Consider the following 20,937-nt stretch of genomic DNA (forward strand, 5'->3'; position numbering starts at 1 on the left):
CTACAAGGTGCACTGCAGAAATTCACCTAAAGATCCTCAGGCAGCACCTTCCAAACCCACAACCACTTCCATCCAGAAGGACAAGGGCAGCAGGTACATGGGAACACCAGGTATCCCTCCAAAACCTCACCATCCCGACTTGGAAACATATCAAAATCCTGGAACTCCCTCCCTAACAACAGCACACAGACTGTAGCGGTTCAAGAAGGCAGCTCATCACCACCTCCTCAAGGGGGCACCTACAAACAAGGCAATAAATGCTGGGCTCAGCCAGTGATGGCCACATTCCCCGAGTGATTTAAAACAAACAGCAGGGAAGACCACGAAGGAGGGTTGTCGAAGTCTGTAAATTATCTTTTATCATTTTGACCAAAGTCAAAATTCCCCCAACATGTACAAACATCCCACAATAACCATCAGAATTCCTTCTCCACTGTCCAGCCCCTTGAACCCTTCAAATCTTCCTCATCATTGCCACATTAACCCTGTCTGTTGCGCAGCCCTGGGGAGTTCCTGGTTAAATTCTTCCCAGTTCCTCACACACGTCTTGCTGGATTTGGAGAAATTTTTTCAAAGTTTGCAGCTGCTTTCTGCTTCAAATATTCTTGAGACTCTTCCCTTTCCCTTTGGTTTTTGCCCTCATTTGACAGCAGCCCCAGCCTCTGGCAGAGTGCAGCTCGAGGCTGTTTCCTGAGCCTCAGTACTCCATGCCAGAATCCCAGGGCAGGAACACACTGGTTCTGGGGATTAGGGAATGTTCAGAATGAGATTTATGATCCAAGTGGGTGAGGCAACTCTTAAACCTGTTCAAACACACAGAGCTAGAGATTTTGTCTTTAAGCAGTAGTTAAAACAAGAGAAGTGTCAACAGTACTTATTCTGCATTTGGTAATCTCTCTGGGGTTGAGATCATGCTGGTCACTGGAGATGAGCAGATTTCCCCGGTACTGGAGTCACTGACAGTAAGAAGACTGGGCACAATGCCAGACTGAGCCAATTCTGCACTCATTCATGCTCAGATTGATCTGGACCAGCTTCTCTGGGCAGACGTAGGTGAGGAGCTAACATCCTGCTGCAGCGAGTGCACCTGTAGAATGAGGTCAGTCTTTTCAAGTTGCCCTCACTGAGTGATATCGCTGACTCATCGAGAGTGAGAGACAAAACGCCAATCCTGAATGGAAGTGGTTAGTTTATAAGAAGATCCCTCAGTTTCCCCTGCTGCAGATATTTATAATGATTCTGCAACATATAATAGCCACGTTTTTGGTCTGTTGACAAAAGGAGGAAGAAACTACTTTAAAATCTAGGAGACTGTGCAAAGAGGTGGCTGCAACTTTAAATGCCACGTTTTACAGGAGAACATTGTGTTTTCCTGGACCAAGGATAGCGGAAGGTCAGAGCCCTCGGTTCTGAACTGAAGAAAACCACTCAACAACAAATGTTGTGATGGTCACCTGGTCAGGAGCCAATGACCTGTGTGGGGCCAGTGCAGCAGAAGAAAACCAGCCTGTAATGAAAAAAGCATCAAAATTTGTCTCTCTCTGTCTCTCGGGTAGACACACTGGGTAGTCTCCAGTGACAGCTCTTGGGATTTCCACTCACCTCTCTGTACAAATCCCTCATTCAAGGGGGGGGCCTAAAACATCTTTAAATACAAGGAAATGTCATTCTCCCAACCAGCGAATGAAAGAGAGCACTGGTGTGCAAAGGACATGGTGTCAACAACAAATTACTAAAAGGAATTAGGGAAAGGAAGACAAAGAAAGCAACACATGAAGTCCTGGGGTCTGGATGAGTGCTACTGAACGGTGGTCCCTGATTTTTTTTATCCTTTCTCAGTATTAATACCCAATTTACCTGTCTTTGTGTGACAGTCTATTTGTGAAGGGTTGGGAGAGGGAGCTCATTTTAAGAAGGGACAGGGTTTAAGTCGTAGAGTTATAAGTTAGCAATTCCCATTTCCTTATAGCCATTGATGAAAGACAATGTGCTTGTAAGAAACAGTTATTTTCTAGTTAAGTTCAGAAACCTGGTGAATGTTTTCCTTTAATCTAAGTTGATCAGCTAAATCAGGGATGTCAGACAGCTTGATTAGACCTTTTCACATTGTGTCATAACTCAAGGAATAGTGGGGTTTGATTTCCAGAGCACTGCCCTAGTCATAACAAACATGGTGCAGTCATTTAGTAATTGATCCATGCCAATTATTAATTCTTTTCTGAACCTAGCACCGCACCGTCGGAGGGTCAGTGTCAAGGGAGCGCCGCAGTGTCGGAGGGTCAGTGCTGAGGGAGTGGGCACTGTCGGAAGGTCAGTGTCGAGGGAGTGCCGCACTGTCGGATGGTCAGTGCTGAGGGAGTGCCGCACTGTCGGATGGTCAGTGCTGAGGGAGTGCCGCACTGTCGGATGGTCAGTGCTGAGGGAGTGCCGCACTGTCGGATGGTCAGTGCTGAGGGACTGCCGCACTGTCGGATGGTCAGTGCTGAGGGACTGCCACACTGTCAGACGGTCAGTACTGAGGGAGTGCCGCACTGTCGGATGGTCAGTGCTGAGGGAGCAGCGCACTGTCGGAGGGTCAGTGCTGAGGGAGTGGGCACTGTTGGAGGGTCAGTGCTGAGGGAGTGGGCACTGTCAGACGGTCAGTGTTGAGGGAGTGCTGCACTGTCGGAGGGTCAGTGCTGAGGGAGTGCCGCACCGTTGGAACAGATATTGAACCAAGGTCTATTTGTCCATTTGGGTGAGTTTGACATTTTTGCTTTTCAGATTCAATGTGTCACTTGAAGAAAAACTCTTTCAGTAATTGTAAGGAAGATAAAGCAATTGTCGGTTTATCTGTCCCTGCTGAGGAAAGCAGATGGTTTATCTTATAAGAGAGTTTAAAAAGTTCTGTTAGTGTTTTTCAGGAATTTGATCTCAGAATGTGCGTCTGAGTTTTCTGCTGGGGGCCTGTAGCCAGTGTTAATAGGTCCCAGCTGAACAGGGCATTGGCTGGTGACGGGACCTTGTTAAAAATTCCTGACCAAATTTACAAAACCCACATCCTTACCAAGAGAGGAGTTACAATGTGGTGAACCAGCAGAACGGGAGAATCCTGGGGTAGCAGGAAGGGAGCTAGGCGTGGAAGAGGGATGTCCAGTATCGAGCCTGTTGTATCGAGAAGAGTTGGGCTGCAGAGAGAACAAATTAATTAGTAACAATTCGAGTTACTGAGAGTGTGAGCATGCGTTTGAAAACAGAGAGTTTGAGCTAGAGGTTACAGAGTGTCAGTCGGGGGGAGTGCTGCAGTGTTCTACAGAGTACAGAGCAGTCCAATGACTGAACCTACTCAGTCCTTACTGTGAGTACAGCCCATGCACCAGACATTGTATGTGTGTTAGTCAACCCCCAGAACTGTCAGAGAATTGGTTTCCAAGTGGACAATCTGAGAGAATAAATCTGTCATTTATTGATGGGACCCAGCAGTGTCAGAGTCTCGTGCCGGGTTTGAGGTTAACAGACACAGGCTGACAGACAGTGTATGAAAGCTGCTGTAGATTCCTACCAGCTGATGGTATTGAGGATTGGTTGAGGTATCAGTGGTTTGGATTCCCAGCGAATCGGATTGGTGATCGTCATTGATTGACGTAATGCTGTGCTGAGAGTTGCTTGTTCTTCCCGAATCCCATTCGTCATAAATCAGAATTCCTGGGGGAAAGACAGTGGAAAAAGTTAAATGCCACCAGCCAGTGGAAATCAGCTGATGGGGAATAGAACCTGTGCAATGGGTCTGAAAATTGGCAAATGGAATTGTGTATGGGAAGTGGGTGTGGGACTGGGATTGGGATGAAGATTAAAAACAGAGACTGGGATTAATAAAAGGAAAGGTACAGGCATTAAACTGGGGACAGGGACAGGCTTTGGAATGGGATTGAGTTAGAGTCGGGATTTGGATTGGAAATGGAAATGGGACAGGAATAGAACCGGTATTGGGACTGAAATTAGAACTGGGAGAGAGATTTTGACAGGGATTGGGAGAGATTGGAGCTGTGTCCACTTCTGGTCACTCTGTTATAGGGAGGATATTATTAAGGTGAACAGGGTTCAGCAGAGATTTACCAGAACGTTGCCGGGAACGGAGGGCTTCAGTTATAAGGAGAGGCTGAGGCATTTTTCACTGAACTGAAGGAGGTTGAGGGGTAACCTGTTAGAGGTTAATGAAATCATGAGGGGTATAGATAAGCCGATTGGCAAGTGTCTTTTCCCTAAGGTGGGAGATTTCAAGACTAGGGGGCATTTCTTTGAAGGTTAGAGGAGAAAGATTCATAAGAGGGGCAACTTTTTTCCTAACACACAGAGTGGCCCATGTGCGGAATGAATTCCCAGAGGAAGTGATGGATGTGGCTACAGTTACAACATTTAAAAGACATTTGGGTAAGGACGCGGACAGGAACCAGGTGAGCACGCGGACAGGGACTGTTATATAGGCAACATGGTTTTATACAGGGAAGGTCATGTCTTACCAACTTAATAGAATTCTTTGAGAATGTGACAAAGTTGATTGATGAGGGAAAGGCTGTAGATGTCATATACATGGACTTCAGTAAGGCGTTTGGTAAGGTTCCCCATGGCAGGCTGATGGAGAAAGTGACGTTGCATGGGGTCCAGGGTGTGCTAGCTAGATGGATAAAAACTGGCTAGGCAACAGGAGACAGAGAGTAGTAGTGGAAGGGGGTTTCTCAAATTGGAGACCTGTAACCAGTGATGTTCCACAGGGATCTGTGCTGGGACCACTGTTGTTTGTGATATATGTAAATGATCTGGAAGAAGGTGTAGGTGGTCTAATCAGCAAGTTTGCTGATGACACTAAGATTGGTGGAGTAGCTGATAGTGAAGGGGACTGTCAGAGATTACAGCAGAATACACATAGACTGGAGAGTTGGGCAGATAGAGTTCAATCCGGGAAAATGCGAGGTGATGCATTTTGGACGATCAAATTCAAGGACGAACTGTACAGTAAATGGAAAAGTCCTAGGGAAAATTGATGAACAGAGAGATCTGGGTGTTCAGGTCCATTGTTCCCTGAAGGTGACAACGCAGGTCAATAGGGTGGTCAAGAAGGCATATGGCATGCTTTCCTTCATTGGGCGGGGTATTGAGTACAAGAGTTGGCAGGTCATGTTGCAGTTGTATAGAACTTTGGTTCAGCCACATTTGGAGTACTGTGTACAGTTCTGGTCGCCACATTACCAAAAGGATGTGGATGCTTTGGAGAGGGTGCAGAGGAGGTTCACCAGGATGTTGCCTGGTATGGAGGGTGCTAGCTATGAAGAGAGGTTGAATAGATTAGGATTATTTTCATGAGAAAGACGGAGATTGAGGGGGGAACCTGATTGAGGGCTACAAAATCATGAAGGGTTTAGACAGGGTGGATAGCAAGAAGCTTTTTCCCCCAGAGTAGGGGACTCAATTACTAGGGGTCATGAGTTCAAAGTGAGAGGAGGAAAGTTTAAGGGAGATATGTGTGGAAAGTTCTTTACACAGAGGGTGGTGGGCACCTGGAACGTGTTGCCAGTGGAGGTGGTAGATGCAGACACGTTAGCGTCTTTTAAGATATATTTGGACAGGTACATGGATGGGCAGGGAGCAAATGGACACAGACTGTTAGAAAAATAGATGACAGGTTAGACAGAGGGTCTTGATCGGCGCAGGCTTGGAGGGCCGAAGGGCCTGTTCCTGTGCGTAGGTTTGTTTCGTTGAGGGATCTGGGCCAAGTGCAGGCAGGCGGGAGTAGTTTTGTTTGGGATTATGGTCAGCATGGACTATTTGGACCAAAGGGTCTGTTTCTGTGCTGTATGACTCTATGGCTCTAAGTTCAGAGATTGAGAGGCGTGTGTTTATCAGCTGGTATTAAGAGCAGATTGTCAGAGCAAACACTATTGTCTCCAATGGATTGCACCCTGACAATCTTTGCTTTGGAGGGACAGGAAATCGTTACAAAACAAAGTAAATTATTCGGTAACACGTGACGGACTCAGAGTCAAATCTGTTTATTACTGAGCACATTCACACTTGCATCAAGCCAGATTGTGTGGTTAGAATAGTCTCCAGCAATGTCCCCACCCCTCCCACTCATCATGCTGACTATACAGCCACCCCCTTCACAACACGGCCACCCTCCATGTGTGACTGCAGACACTATCTCCCACCTTCCCCTCTCAATCGTACACAGTCACCCAGGCTCTAGGAAGATCCACATTTCTTGCCTGTTCATTCCTACCACCTCCCACCCTGAGCCAGACACTGCATACAGAAGTGCAGTCTCTGATTTTCACAGTGTGTGCTGACCCAGTACATCCAAGCAATGCACACTCAGAAAATTGAAAATAAAATCAGAGACTGAAGCCGAGTAACATTCAACTCAAAACTCAACTCACTCCACAGTGCTGAGTGTTTCCAGAACTTTCAGTTTTAATTCAATCAATCAATCAGGAATGGGTTTCTGATTCACTCCCACAGCATTGCACCTCGCCATCACCGCCTCCTCCTGGTGGAATTCTCGAGTAGTACACACCTGGAATTGTGCACCTAGGAGGATTGGTCACTATCTTTAAAGGAAGGCAGTTTGGGAACATTTCACAGACTCGTCCCTGCAATGGGTGGTTTGTCTACTGAGGAAATGTTAGGCACTGGAGTTCTGAAGAGTAAGATGCAGCTTGATTGAAATGTGTAGTATCCCCGAGTGGGTCTTGACCGGGAAGATGTGGAAAACATGGTGCCTCTTATGGGAGAGTCTAGAACGACAGGTCACTGCTTAAAAATCAGATCTTTCATTTAAAAAAATAGAGACAGGGACATTCTTCTCTCAAGGGTCATGAGTCCTCGGAACTCATCTTTAAAAATGGTGGAAGCAGAGTTTTTGAATATTTAAGGCAGAAAGAGAGATTCTTGTTAAAGAAGGAGGTGAAAGGTTTTTTGGGGGTAAGCAGAAACATGGAGGTATCAGATCAGATAGGGTTTTATTGAATGTTGGAGCAGAATGGCCTAATCTTGCTCCTCGTTTGTATGGACTGTACTGAAGGAGATCAGTCAGCCCACGGAAATTCTGATGATCCATTCAAAGGGCCATCCAGCCCAATTCCTCCTCCCATTTTGCAAAATCTCGATAAACGGCTTCTATTGGTCCATGTATTGCTTGACACTGCCCTGTCCTTGGGCCCAGTGTAGGAATTCAACTCCAAAACAACCAGAGCCTGAGTATGACCCTTAACCGGGCCACGGCCCTAACTCAAGCATGGGTCTTAAACTGGTCATTACCCCTACCCTGAGCATGACCCTTCACCTGAGCATATCCTCTAAAACAGCCATGACCCCTATCCTAAGCATGAACCTTAACTTGGCCATGGCTATTAATCGGAGCATAACCCCTAACTTGAGCACAACTCCTAGCCCATGAGGGACCCCTAGCCCCAACCCCAGCACAGAGTTCAGACAGAGGTTAAACATGATCTCAATCCTATGTGGAAAATGCACCAGGAAATTCTGAAGCAGCTGAGAGAGCTAGCCAGGGGTAGGTGTTTTGTGAACCCCATCACCAAGGGGAGACTACATCGTGTGCCTCAGTGTGAACTGTATGTCCATGGCTCACCATGGTAACCACAGATCGCTACCTGGGTGATGTCCATCCAATGGGGCCTCATTGGCCCTATCCAGGGATCTGCTGTTGCTGCTCAGGAACCTATTTCCTTGGTTATGGGTGCTGATTGGCTGAAAGGTGGGATCCAGCTCTAAAATCAGGTTGTTGAGATTTTCAATAGTTGCGTCTAAGGTGGGAGATAATGGATCATTTCCAGCACAGTTTGATTTTGACGTTTCAGAGTTTCTCCAGGTCTGTTCTGAGGGGTTTAGCACCTCCTGACGACCGGGGTGTGGTTTTACTCGAGCTGCAGTGATTCGCCGACATCCATCGTGGATTGGAGGCTTCTGACTGGTGACTGTGAAGGTCTGGGATCTGCCCAGCCCTGGCTCAGGCTTGACCTGCTCTGAGCAGCTGGGGTACGGAGGGGAGATCTCCCGGCAAACCCATCGCACAGGTTGGCAGTGGCTATGGGATTCTCCGGAAACAGGCTCTGGGTCTGGGTAGACAGCTCTCGGCTGGCTGTGACAGACAGAGGACCCACTCAGGAGAACGGTCTCCACGTGAGCAGATGGAGCCGGGCTCTGGCTCCTGTTCACGCGGATGGTGTGTCTTGACATGGTGTCAGAGAGGAAGCCTCTGTCTTTCATCAGTGCCTTCAGGTCTCACTTGGACTGAGATTGGAAGCAGTCCTCAAACTGTCACCACTTCTTGGGTTGGTCCTTCTGGCTATTGGGAATGTTTATCGATCAGGCCTGAAAAACAAAACCAAATGCCATTATTAATTTGCAATCAATTATAAATACAGCCAAAATACACAAGTTAAACATAAGCTTTTTAAAGGAGTTTTAATCATTTGTAGGAACAACAAGGGGTGGTTACAGGGGGCGGGAGAGGGTGACAGAGATAGGGATGGTGCATAGGGGCTGGAGGGTAGGGACAGTGCGTAGGGGAAGGGGGAGTGACAGGGATACGGAGGGGTGTAGAGGGGCGACAGAGATAGGGATGGTGCGTAGGGGAAGGGGGGGGGTTTACAGGGATAGGGAGGGGGTGTAGGGGAAGAGGAGGGGGGCGCGGTTACAGGGATGCAGGTCACAGGCCTCCTGTACAGAACTGCAAAGCTCCTGGAGCGGGGCTTGAATCACAAACTGATGACTCAAGGTGAGTGAGAGCAACAACTGAGACATACTTGACAGTAAATGGAAATTCTCTGGTCAGCTGGAAAGCAAACCGAATGGTCAGTCACATCTCTGCAAGAATAAGGAGCATAACAGCAACTTCCAATTGAATAGCAGAGTTAGCAATGTGCTGAATGGACTCAGCTTCTTCCAGCAGATGGGGAAGTTGCAAACAAGTGGGGGAGGTGTTTCTGGGACCTGTCAGTGCGTTACGTGGAATGCTTGAAAGGCAGAATGCCAGGTAAACACAATGCCTCCTGAACACCCACATCCTCTCTGACCACTCCCCGGGGTTGGGGTGGGGGGTTTGTGGTGGGAGGTGGATTGTGGTGCTCAGCTACATGCTGTGTCCAGGGAGTGGGTGGGGAAGGGATTACAGACAATGCTGACTTGCAGTCTACCACTGGCTCAGGCAATGAGCACGCACGCGCACACACGCACACACACACACACAGAGAGACAGGACAGTGCCAGAGGATGAGATCATTGTTAGATTTCTCAGTGTGCTGACTAGCAAGGAGTGGCTATGTACTGGTAACATTAACTTGGAATCGCAGAACTATTGCGAATCAGAATAATTCAAAGATTTTTACTTATATAAAAAAAAAAAAGCCCCAAGTCACAGGAGAGTGATGGTGCAGGAGGCCATTCAGACTCATTCCTGTACTGGCTCTTCAAATGAGCATCATTACCCAGAACCAATCTCCTGCTTTCTCTCCCATGACACTGAACACTATTTCATTCACAACCACCCAATACCTCTCCTGGATGCCTCAATCGAACCCGCCTCCTCCACATTTCCATGCAGCACGGTCCAGACCCTAACAGCTCACAGGCTGACCAAGGATTTTCCTTGCACCACCCTCGCTTCTATCCCAAAGCACTTTAAATCTGTCCCCTTGTTTGTTTTCCCTTTTGCAGTCAGGAACAGCTTGTCCCAATCAGATTTGTGAATTAAAGATGAGAAAGGGGAAGGCTTATTCAGGACCTGTGAGGTAACCGTTTCATACAGAAGGTGGTTCATGTATCAGATGTGCTGCCAGGGGAAGTGGCACCTGGATGGGTACATGAACAGGAGGGGTTTAAAAGGGAAGTGGGGCAAAGGCTGGCAAATGGGACTCGGTCAGATTGGGATGGTGGCTTAGCCCAGGTGAGTTGGGCCAAAGGGTCTATTCCTATGCTGAGAGACTCCATCTACTCTATCCAGCCCATTCACAATATTGAAAACCGTTATCAGATCTCCTCAGCCTTCAGGAAGAACTGCTCCAACCTCTTCAATGTCTTCTCACTGAAGTTTCCCATTTCAGGAACCATTCTAGTAAATCAGTTTCGCACTCTGTCCAATACACTCACATCTTTCCGAAAATGGCCTAATGGCTTAGTCCCTCAAGCTCTTAGGGAACTGGAGATTGGGGAGGAATTACTAAGCAGCTGGAATCTATACTCTTTGCAGTTCCAAAGGAGAGATGTGTGATTTTACTGACAGATGTCAGAGTCTGAGGGGGTTTGACAGGGCAGATGTGAAACAGTCCCCACGGGGTTATCTAGAATTAGGGGGACAGTATAGAAATAATCGCTGGTCTTCCTATTTCTTCTGAGAGCTAGCAGTCTGTGGAACGTACTGCTAGTTGGACAGATTTCTGATTGATGGTGGAGTTGGGGGTTATGGGGAACAGGCAAAAAAGTGAAGTGGAAACCACAATGAGGTCAGCTATGGTCTTAATGAGTGGTGAAGCAGGTTTGCTGCTTCGAACGCATGTGATTTTACATCAAGTGGGAAACTGTTTTCAGAACAAAGGGCAGTGTAGGCTGTTCAGCTTGTTTGAATCTTCATCTTTTAGATCACAGGCCAGCTGTTTCTTCATTTAATTGACCTTTTCCCATTCTATAACTCTGAGCCCCTACACAGTGGGAACCCATCCATCTCCTTTCTAACATTTCCAATTGGCCTCCAGCCTTGGAACGTTCTGGGGCAGAGAAGTTCCAGGTTGCATCTTTGATAGAGGTAAGGCTTCCTGAACCCCCCCCCCCCACCCCCCAGAATGGGCTAGCTGACCCCTTCCCCACGCACCACAACCCCCGCCATCAACCAGAGGGAACAGATTCTCTCACAATGTTGCCTGGTTTGGAGGGTATTAGCTCTGAGGAATGATTGGGAAAACTTGGTTTGTTCTCACTTGCAAGCCAGAGGCTGAGGGCAACCTGAGCAAAGTTTATAAAATTATGAAATGCGTGGGTAGAACGGACAATCGGAGTCCTTTTTTGTTGCATTCAAATGGCAATTACAAAGTTTAAAGGGAGAAGTAGGAGGTGGTGAGGGACAAGATTTTATTAGACACAGAGGGTAGTAAACTAGATTGAAATGCACTGTCGATGCAGATACAGGTACAACAGCAACATTTGAGGCATCTGACAGGTACATGAACAGGAAGGGAATAGAGAGATATGGACAGCGCAGAGGCAAAAGCCTTTTGGTTTAGAAAGTGGGCTGAAGGGCCTGTTCTGTTCTTTGCTCATCAGCCCTATCAAATCCTTCATCTTAAACAGCTCAGTTACACCACTCCCAAATCTGGTGTCTTCCTGTGTTGAAATTCTGGTTCACAGAATGAACTGATCCCATCTACGGTGGGGTTCACTGGGTCAGCACAGCTCCTGTGGTGGGAACAAAACACACTGGGCTGAGTGCATTTCTTAGAGCTCTGTCTGACAGTGTATTAAACAACCTACTGGGAAGGTCAGGCTGGAACTGTGATACTCCCACAGTCGAACAGGATGTTGACAGGAAGACTGATCATGTGGGCTGTAACCTAGGAAACTGACAGCACCATCTTCAATACCCATGGAAACACACCCAGCAACTAACACTTGGGGAGAGTCACCACCGCTTGGTCCCAGGGGGTCTCCAACAAAAAAGGCAGCTATTCTCTGGCACATTGTATCTGAAATATTCGCCCTTTTACTCTGTACTCGGAGATCCATCTGCTGTCTCGGTTTCCTAATCACTGACCCCACCCACTCCAATTTCTCCATGTACTGCCGGAACAGAATCTAGAAGCTTCCCCCCCGCCTCCCGCTTCGGCTGGACATCCTGCTGGTTACTACAGCAATGATGATTCAATTCTCCTATCAATAAAACTTAATTTCACCGCAGTCAGTGGGAGATTTTTGTGTCAGCTTTCTCTAACTGATTTCCCAGCTTCTCCACACGCCTAACCTTTAGATAACCCTCAGCAGAGCTCCTTCTGGATTAGTTGGAGGGTATTGTTAGAATTGCCAGCTGTTGACAACAAAAGGAAATTAGCCAGCAACACAGATTTCCTTAAAGCTTCTTGATTGCAGAATCTTGCTCAGAACCACAGCAAATCATAATGTCCTTTTGTGCAACTTCATGTTTCTGATTCATTCCTGTTTATGAAACTGAACGTTTGGAGCGTTGTACTACTCATTAGAGGAAATTGTACACTGTCTAATGTTTAAAAGTGAAGGCAAAGCTTCTCCAACACTGTCCCCATCAAACACTCCCAGGACAGGGACAGCATAAGATTGATTATAGAGTAAAGCTGATGGTTATAAGTTTGGAACATGCAGTCTAAGAAACCTTCCTGCAATTCTGCAGCACATCATAGCAGTTCTGCTGCCACTGAAAGTCTGTGGTAGAGACATTTCTGGATGTGGTGCCAATCAAGCGGCTGCTTTGTCCTGGATGGTGTCAAGCTTCTTGAGTGTTGTTGGAGCTGCTCCCATCCAGGCAAGTGGGGAGTGTCCCATCACACTCCTGACTTGTGCCTTGTAGATGGTGGGACAGGCTTTGAGGAGTTGGGAGGTGAGTTAGTCACTGCAGGATTCCCAGTCTCTGACCTGCTCTTGTAGCCACTGTTTACGTGGCTAATCCAGTTCAATTTCTCATCAATGGTAACACCCAGGATGTTGATAGTGAGGGCTTTGTGATGGTATTGCTATTAATTATTAAGGAATGATGATTAGATTATCTCTTCTTGGTGACTGTCAGATCCTGGCATTTGTGTGGCACAGATGTTACTTGGTACTTGCCAGCCCAAGCCTTCATATTGCCCAGATCTTATCGCATTTGGATACGGACTGCTTCAGTATCTGATGAGTCACGAATGGTGCTGAACATTGTGTAATCATCAGTGAACATCCCCACGTCTGACCTTATGATGAGGGAAGGTCATTGATGAAGCAGCTGAAGATGGTTGGGCCGAGGACACTACCCTGAGGAACTCCTGCAGAGATGTCCTGGAGCTGAGATGACTGACCTCCAACAACCACGACCATCTTCCTGTGTCAGGTAGGACTCCATCCATGAGAGCATTTGCCCCTGATACCCATTGATTCCAGTTTTGCCAGGGCTCCTTGATGCCACACTCGGTTGAATGCAGCCTTGATATCAATGGCTGTCACTCTCGCCTCACCCTCTGGAATTCAGCTTCTTTGTCCATGTGTGAACCAAGGCTGTAATGAGGTCAGGAGCTGAGTGGCCCTGGCGGAACCCAAACTGGGCGTCACTGAGCAGATTATTGCTGAGCAGGTGCTGCTTGATACTGCTGTTACTGACACCTTCCATCACTTTACTGATGGGGCGGTAATTGGCCGGGTTGGATTTATCCTGCTTTTTATCTACAGGACATACCTGGGCAATTTTCCACATTGTTGGGTAGATACCCGTGCTGTAATTGTACTGGATCAGCTTGGTTAGGGGAGCACAAGTCTTCAGTACTATTGCCAGAATGTGTCAGGGCCCACAGCCTCCAGTATCTCCAATCATTCCCTGATATCACATGGAGTGAATTGAATTGTCTGGAGACTAGGATCTGTGGTGCTAGGGACCACAGGAGGAGGCTGAGAGAGATCATCCACTCGATAGGTCTAATCACTTCTGGTGAAGAGTCACTGGACTCAAAACGTTAACTCTGCTTTCTTCCCACAGATACTGCCAGACCTGCGGAGTTCCACCAGCTATTTCTGCTTTTGTTTCAGATCTAAGTATTCAAACCCCATTTTCCAGCACTTGGTCCATAGCTATGTATGTCCTAGCACCTGCCACAAGTGCACACCCAAACGCTTCTTCAATATTACCACCTTCACGGGCAGTGTGCTCCAGCTTCACACCACCCTCTGGGTGAAAATGTTTCTGACATTCTCTCCAACCCTCTTAACCCATCCCTTAAATCTATGCCCCTGGTCAGTGATCCCTCCATCAACAGGAAAATTCTCTTCCTGCCTTTAGATAGTCTTATGCCCCGCTTAATTTTATAAATCTCAATCATGTCCCCTATCAATCTTCTCTGCTCTGACGAAACAACCCCAGTCTGCCCAATCTTTCTTCATTACAGGCAACATCCTGGTAAATCCTCTCTGTGCCCTCTACAGTCTTTTATTTAACCTGAATTACTTATTGATATTTCCTGGAGTCCAACAATTTGCATACAAGCGGACCAGAGACTAAGTGCTCTTCAGTAACATTTGAATCAGAAGTTTTGGCTGAGCTCCTAGCCAATGTAGTTGTCAGTCCCACTCACTGTAGAACAGGCACAGATAGTGTGAGGAGATCCAGGTTCAAATCCCAGCTGTTCTAGAGATCTGTAACAACTTCTCTCAATGGGAGAGTTGATTAGAAAATCTCTGAATCAGTTTTAATCGCAGTGAGGTAGGAAGCAGAATCATGCAGATGGTCAACTGATAAAACTTGGGACAGCCTCGCTTGGAATTTGCCGAATTAAACGAGTATTTTTATCAACATATTTCATGTTGTGTTTCAATTTTTCCTTTGGCGCACTTACTAAAGTGATAAAAGATACAAACCAAATGGAGCGGAGGTCGAGGAAGTGAACACGTTACCATCTCTCTCCTACTGCAACTCTCTTGTAATCTCTTCAGCCTTGAAACTGCTACTCTCCTCTCTACCTATCTTGTTTTCTCTCCATCTTCGGTCCACCTCCCCCTCTCCCTATTTATTCCAGTTCCCTCTCCCCATCCCCCTCTCTGATGAAGGGTCTAGGCCCGAAACGTCAGCTTTTGTGCTCCTGAGATGCTGCTTGGCCTGCTGTGTTCATCCAGCTCCACACTTTGTTATCTTGGATTCTCCAGCATCTGCAGTTCCCATTATCTGATACAATCTCAACAGCTTCCAGTTTGGCACCTGTAAACTTCACTCAGAATAAGTAGGTATCACTGAATGGACTAGAACATCCCCAATTGCCCTGGAGAAGGTGGTCAGCTGCTGCTTTCTTGAACTACAGCAGTCCAATGGGCACTGTTGATGCAACATCTCTACTGCCTCGGGAGGCTGAGGAAATTCAGCATGTCCACAATGACTCTTACCAATTTTTATAGATATACCACAGAAAGCATCCTATCCAGATACAACACAGCATGGTTTGGCAACCGCCATTTCCAGCACCGCAAGAAACCACAGAGTAGTGAACACAGCACAGTGCATTCAGGCAAACCACCCTTCCTTCCAGTGACTCCATCTACACTTCCCACTGCCTCAGGAAAGCCACCAACATCGTCAAAGACCCCTCCCACCCCAGTTATACTGTCACCCTCTTCCACTGAGGAGACAATATAGAAGTTGGTATACATGTACAAACAGATTCAAGGATGGCTTCTTCCCACTGATATCAGACCTTTCAACAGACTCCTTTAAGTATTAATGTTAATCTCACTCTGCACTCTCGGCAACTGTGACACTTTCCTGCACTCTGTTCTGTTACCCTGGTGCAATTGTATAGCATGGCCTGCCTGTAAAGTGCATAAAACACATTTCATTGTACCTCAGTACACATGACAGTAATGAATAATAATCAAATGTTGCACTGATTCCACCACAAGAGTGTTAAGCTGAAGGTTCTCAAGGCTCCTGAATAAAATCTCTGGTGGAGTATGTCCCAATAAAACCCTCCACTTAGTGCCCTGAAGCCATGCGCTGGTGTGGACTATCTACCAGGCCCCTGCAATTACACCGTTCAGTAACACTCTGAAGTACATGTTTGTTCAGAGGAGACATTTCACTGGTTTGCAGGTAGATACAGGAGTAGCATCAGGTGCAAAGATTTAAATAGGACAACCTCACAGAATTTAAATGTTTGGAATCAGAAAGAAATAGAATCATACAAAACTAGAGATCAGTCATCCCATCATACTAATGTTGAGTCTTTGATTAATCAGATTAATCCTTCTGTCCATTCTTTGTAGTCTTGAATAATTCTCCTGTGGAAGTGTTTAAATGATTTCCTTTTGAATATTCTTGTTGAATTCACTTCCAGTGTAAATTCAGATGGCACATTCCAAACCACAACTCACTACAGGAAGAAATCCCAGCCCTCTCTTTGGTGTCTTTGTTACTGATGGAAATTTTATATCCTTGTGTTACTAAAGCCTCCTCCTAAATATTATCTCAGTGAATGTTTCTTCATGGCATTAGTTATTTCACAAGTTGAAGGAAACTAAATTCCTACTTTAATGGACACTGACTGACCCATTTTTGAGAGGTATTTTGTAAACTGATCACTGCATGTGAACCCCAAATTCACAATCCTCCAGCCACTGGAAGATCAGAGACCTTCCTCCCTTGCTGCATTTCACCATCCTCTACTCTTTCTTGTTCAATACCTGGCTCAGTCTGCAGCCAGCCCAGCAGTTCATCCCTGGTATAGGATCTGCTTGCTGCCCCTGCTCTTCCCTGTTCCACAGTGCACAGGAAGATGATTCAGTTAATCCCCCATTCTGCTTGGAATCAGCCATTCAATCTGCATTACAGCCCTGAGACCCCCCGCCCTCCTGTCCTGCCCATTACCTCACACTGTGGCACTGCCCAGCCAGCAGGACCTTCAGCCCTCCCTCCCTGGTCAGAGGGCAGATTCCAATCAGCATCCTTACCCACTCCCAGGATATCCCACTGGCATTACCAAAATTCCCACTCTTCCTGATTCCATCTTCTGGATCTCACTGAAATATCACTTTCTCTCCTGAACATTCAGCAGTAGTGAAGCAATCCCTTTGACCAGAAAGCTGACATCCTCCGGACCTCATACCTGTTTTCAGAAACAAACTAAACCCTGTCCTTTGCCCAGCTGTGTCTTTACCATCCATTTCGCCCCACACTGTTCTCATTTCCTACTTAGATTTCAGATAGCATTTACTCCAAAATCTTCCATAATTCCTGATGATCATTTTAGCCAACAACAAACGTGGTGCTTACTTACCTTCGCAATGCTACAGGGTCCCGGACACAAGCTGCTGACTTATCCACTTCAGTGCAGTGCTCCTGGCCTGCTGATCTTTTATCACCGATTTCTCCCTCCCACGGGAATGAGTGGACTGCTGCTGGAGGGCGGGGTCGGTTTAAACGAGAACAAGCAAACTGGTATCATCAGGCAGCCACTCCCTCAGCAATGTACACAAGCGAGCAGAGCTTAAAGATTGCAACACAAGTTCTCATTCTCTGTTTAAGAAATAACACACAACAAGCATCTGCCAATAGTAACACATGCGTTTTCAAAACTAAACCTTGATCAAGTCATTTCAGATTCACATCGACATATTTCACTGTGTCAAAGATTGCTGTTATTGAGTTAAAACATGAAGAGAATTGGCTTTGAGGGTATGATTTTCCTGGGTGTGTGATGGGAGCTTAGAACACAAAGTGTAGAGAGAGCTTTACATTCAGTTTAAAAGAGAAATGGGAGCTTTACGTTCAGTTTAAAAAAGTAGAGGGAGATTGACTCTGTCTAAACCCTGTGCTGTCTGAGTCCTGGGAGTATTTGACAGGGATGGTGTTGTCGGATTTGTGTTTTTTTGATTAACATGAGTAAAGGGAGCTTTCCTCTGTATCTAAAGCCTGTGCTGTACCTGTCGTAGGATACTTGATGGTAACAGTGTGGAGACAAATTTACTTTCTGTTAAAAAGAGTAGGGAGAGTTTTACTGAGATAATAGGAACTGCAGATGCTGGAGAATCCAAGACAACAAAATGTGAGGCTGGATGAACACAGCAGGCCAAGCAGCATCTCAGGAGCACAAAAGCTGACGTTTCGGGCCTAGACCCTTCATCAGAGAGGGGGATGGGGTGAGGGTTCTGGAATAAATAGGGAGAGAGGGGGAGGCGGACCGAAGATGGAGAGAAAAGAAGAACCCTCACCCCATCCCCCTCTCTGATGAAGGGTCTAAGCTGGTGAGCCTGACATTGGTGGTGAGCAATTTGTTGGAGGCTATCCTTAGGGACAGGATTTACATGTATTTAGAAAGGCAGGGACTGATTAGGAATGTGGCTTTCTGTGAGGGAAATTGTAATTCATTGACGTGATTGGGCTTTTTGAAGAGATAATAGAAAATTGATGAAGACAGAGTGGTTGATGTTGTCTATGTGGACTTCAGCAAGGTATTTGACAAGGCTCCACCTGATAGACTGGTTAGCAACGTTGGATCAGATGTAATTCAGGGAGTGGTAGCCAATTGGATACAAAATTGGCTTGAAGGCAGGTGACAGAGGGTGGTGGTAAAGGTTTGATCTTCAGACTGGAGGCCTGTGACCAGTGGTGTGCCGCAAGGATCGGTGCTGGGTTCCACTGCATTTATATAAATGATTTGGATGTGAATATAGGAGGTATGGTTAGTAAGTTTGCAGATGACACCAAAATTGGCAGTGTAGCAGATAGTGAAGAAGGTTAACATCAGAGTACGGCAGGACTTTGATCAGATGGACCGATGGGCTGAGGAGTGGCAGTTGGAGTTTAATCTAGATAAATGTGAGCTGTTGCATTTTAGTAAAGAAAATCAGGGCAGGACTTATCCAGGTAATAGTAGGGTCTTGGGGAGTGCTGTCACATAAAGAGACCTCAGTATGCAGGTTCGTAATTCTTGAAAGTGGAGTCACAGGTAGACATGTTAGTGACGAAAGCATATAGTAAGGTTGTCTTTATTAGACAGTCCATTGAATACAGGCATTGGAAGGTCATGTTGTGGCTGTACAGGGCATTGGTTAGACCACTTCTGGAATACTGCATGCAATACTGTCTTCATGATGTAGGAAAGATATTGTTAAACTTGAAGGAGTGCAGAAAAGATTTACAAAGATATTGCCAAAGTGGTGGGTTTGAGCTTTAGGGAGAGGCTGAATAGCCTGGGACTATTTTTCTTGGAGCATCAGAGGCTGAAGGGGGGCCTTATAGAGTTTATAAAATCATGAGGGGCATGGACAGGGTGAATAGACAAGGTCTTTTTCCCCAGGGTGGGGGAGTCCAAAACTAGGGGGGCATAGGTTTAAGGTGAGAGGGGAAAGGTTTAAAAGGGCTCTAAAGGACACTTTTTAACGCAGAGGGTGGTGCGTGTATGGAATGACCTGCCAGAGGAAGTGGTGGGGGCTGGTACAATTACAGCATTTAAAACGTATCTGGATGGGGACATGAGTAGGAAGGGTTTAGAGGGATATGGACCATATGCTGGTAAATGGGACTAGATTAATTTAGGATATCCTGTCGGCATGGACGATTTGGATGAAAAGGACTGTTTCCATGCTGTACATACTCTATGACGGTTCTCCTTTCAGACTATTCTTAAAGACTGCCTCAAATTGTTCATCATCTGCACAATTATATCTTTATGTGGCTCATGGCCAAGTTTGATTTTATAATCTCTCTGAGCCACCTTGACATAATTCGCTATTTAATAAACACCAAATGCTTTTGATGAGGGTGCAGACAGACCACGGATGGCAGAGAATGCAGTGGGCTTTGAAAACAAGGATGAGAAGTTTAGAGATAATAAAATGTGAGGCTGGATGAACACAGCAGGCCAAGCAGCATCTCAGGAGCACAAAAGCTGACGTTTCGGGCCTAGACCCTTCATCAGAGAGGGGGATGGGGGGAGGGAACTGGAATAAATAGGGAGAGAGGGGGAGGCGGACCGAAGATGGAGAGTAAAGAAGATAGGTGGAGAGGGTGTAGGTGGGGAGGTAGGGAGGGGATAGGTCAGTCCAGGGAAGACGGACAGGTCAAGGAGGTGGGATGAGGTTAGTAGGTAGCTGGGGGTGCGGCTTGGGGTGGGAGGAAGGGATGGGTGAGAGGAAGAACCGGTTAGGGAGGCAGAGACAGGTTGGACTGGTTTTGGGATGCAGTGGGTGGGGGGGAAGAGCTGGGCTGGTTGTGTGGTGCAGTGGGGGGAGGGGATGAACTGGGCTGGTTGAGGGATGCAGTGGGGGAAGGGGAGATTTTGAAACTGGTGAAGTCCACATTGATACCATATGGCTGCAGGGTTCCCAGGCGGAATATGAGTTGCTGTTCCTGCAACCTTCGGGTGGCATCATTGTGGCAGTGCAGGAGGCCCATGATGGACATGTCATCAAGAGAATGGGAGGGGGAGTGGAAATGGTTTGCGACTGGGAGGTGCAGTTGTTTGTTGCGAACTGAGCGGAGGTGTTCTGCAAAGCGGTCCCCAAGCCTCCGCTTGGTTTCCCCAATGTAGAGAAAGCCGCACCGGGTACAGTGGATGCAGTATACCACATTGGCAGATGTGCAGGTGAACCTCTGCTTAATGTGGAATGTCATCTTGGGGCCTGGGATGGGGGTGAGGTGTCCCCACACCTCCTCCCTCACCCCCATCCCAGGCCCCAAGATGACATTCCACATTAAGCAGAGGTTCACCTGCACATCTGCCAATGTGGTATACTGCATCCACTGTACCCGGTGCGGCTTTCTCTACATTGGGGAAACCAAGCGGAGGCTTGGGGACCGCTTTGCAGAACACCTCCGCTCAGTTCGCAACAAACAACTGCACCTCCCAGTCGCAAACCATTTCCACTCCCCCTCCCATTCTCTTGATGACATGTCCATCATGGGCCTCCTGCACTGCCACAATGATGCCACCCGAAGGTTGCAGGAACAGCAACTCATATTCCGCCTGGGAACCCTGCAGCCATATGGTATCAATGTGGACTTCACCAGTTTCAAAATCTCCCCTTCCCCCACTGCATCCCTCAACCAGCCCAGTTCATCCCCTCCCCCCACTGCACCACACAACCAGCCCAGCTCTTCCCCCCCACCCACTGCATCCCAAAACCAGTCCAACCTGTCTCTGCCTCCCTAACCGGTTCTTCCTCTCACCCATCCCTTCCTCCCACCCCAAGCCG

General features: G+C 47.0%; 1 protein-coding gene across 2 annotated transcripts in view; it reads right to left on the reverse strand.

Moving 5' to 3' along the window:
• LOC125466135 (tensin-4-like) overlaps window positions 1-17,121 on the reverse strand; it is a 37,702-nt gene extending 20,581 nt beyond the window's left edge. The window contains exons 1-4 of one of the 2 annotated variants that reach the window (XM_048560318.2): window positions 17,019-17,121; window positions 7,647-8,367; window positions 3,542-3,684; window positions 3,047-3,167 (exon numbers count right to left, since the gene is read on the reverse strand). In XM_048560318.2, coding sequence (XP_048416275.2) covers window positions 3,047-3,167; window positions 3,542-3,684; window positions 7,647-8,262 — 880 coding nt within the window. In that variant the 5' untranslated portion in view covers window positions 8,263-8,367; window positions 17,019-17,121. Of the gene's footprint in view, window positions 1-3,046; window positions 3,168-3,541; window positions 3,685-7,646; window positions 8,368-8,801; window positions 9,133-17,018 lie in introns of those variants that run through there. The other variant, XM_048560319.2, reaches the window with a different exon arrangement.
• Window positions 17,122-20,937: the final 3,816 nt, after the last annotated feature.

The sequence above is a fragment of the Stegostoma tigrinum genome, chromosome 31 (assembly GCF_030684315.1).
Source record: "Stegostoma tigrinum isolate sSteTig4 chromosome 31, sSteTig4.hap1, whole genome shotgun sequence".
In the NCBI taxonomy this organism is placed as follows: domain Eukaryota; kingdom Metazoa; phylum Chordata; class Chondrichthyes; order Orectolobiformes; family Stegostomatidae; genus Stegostoma; species Stegostoma tigrinum.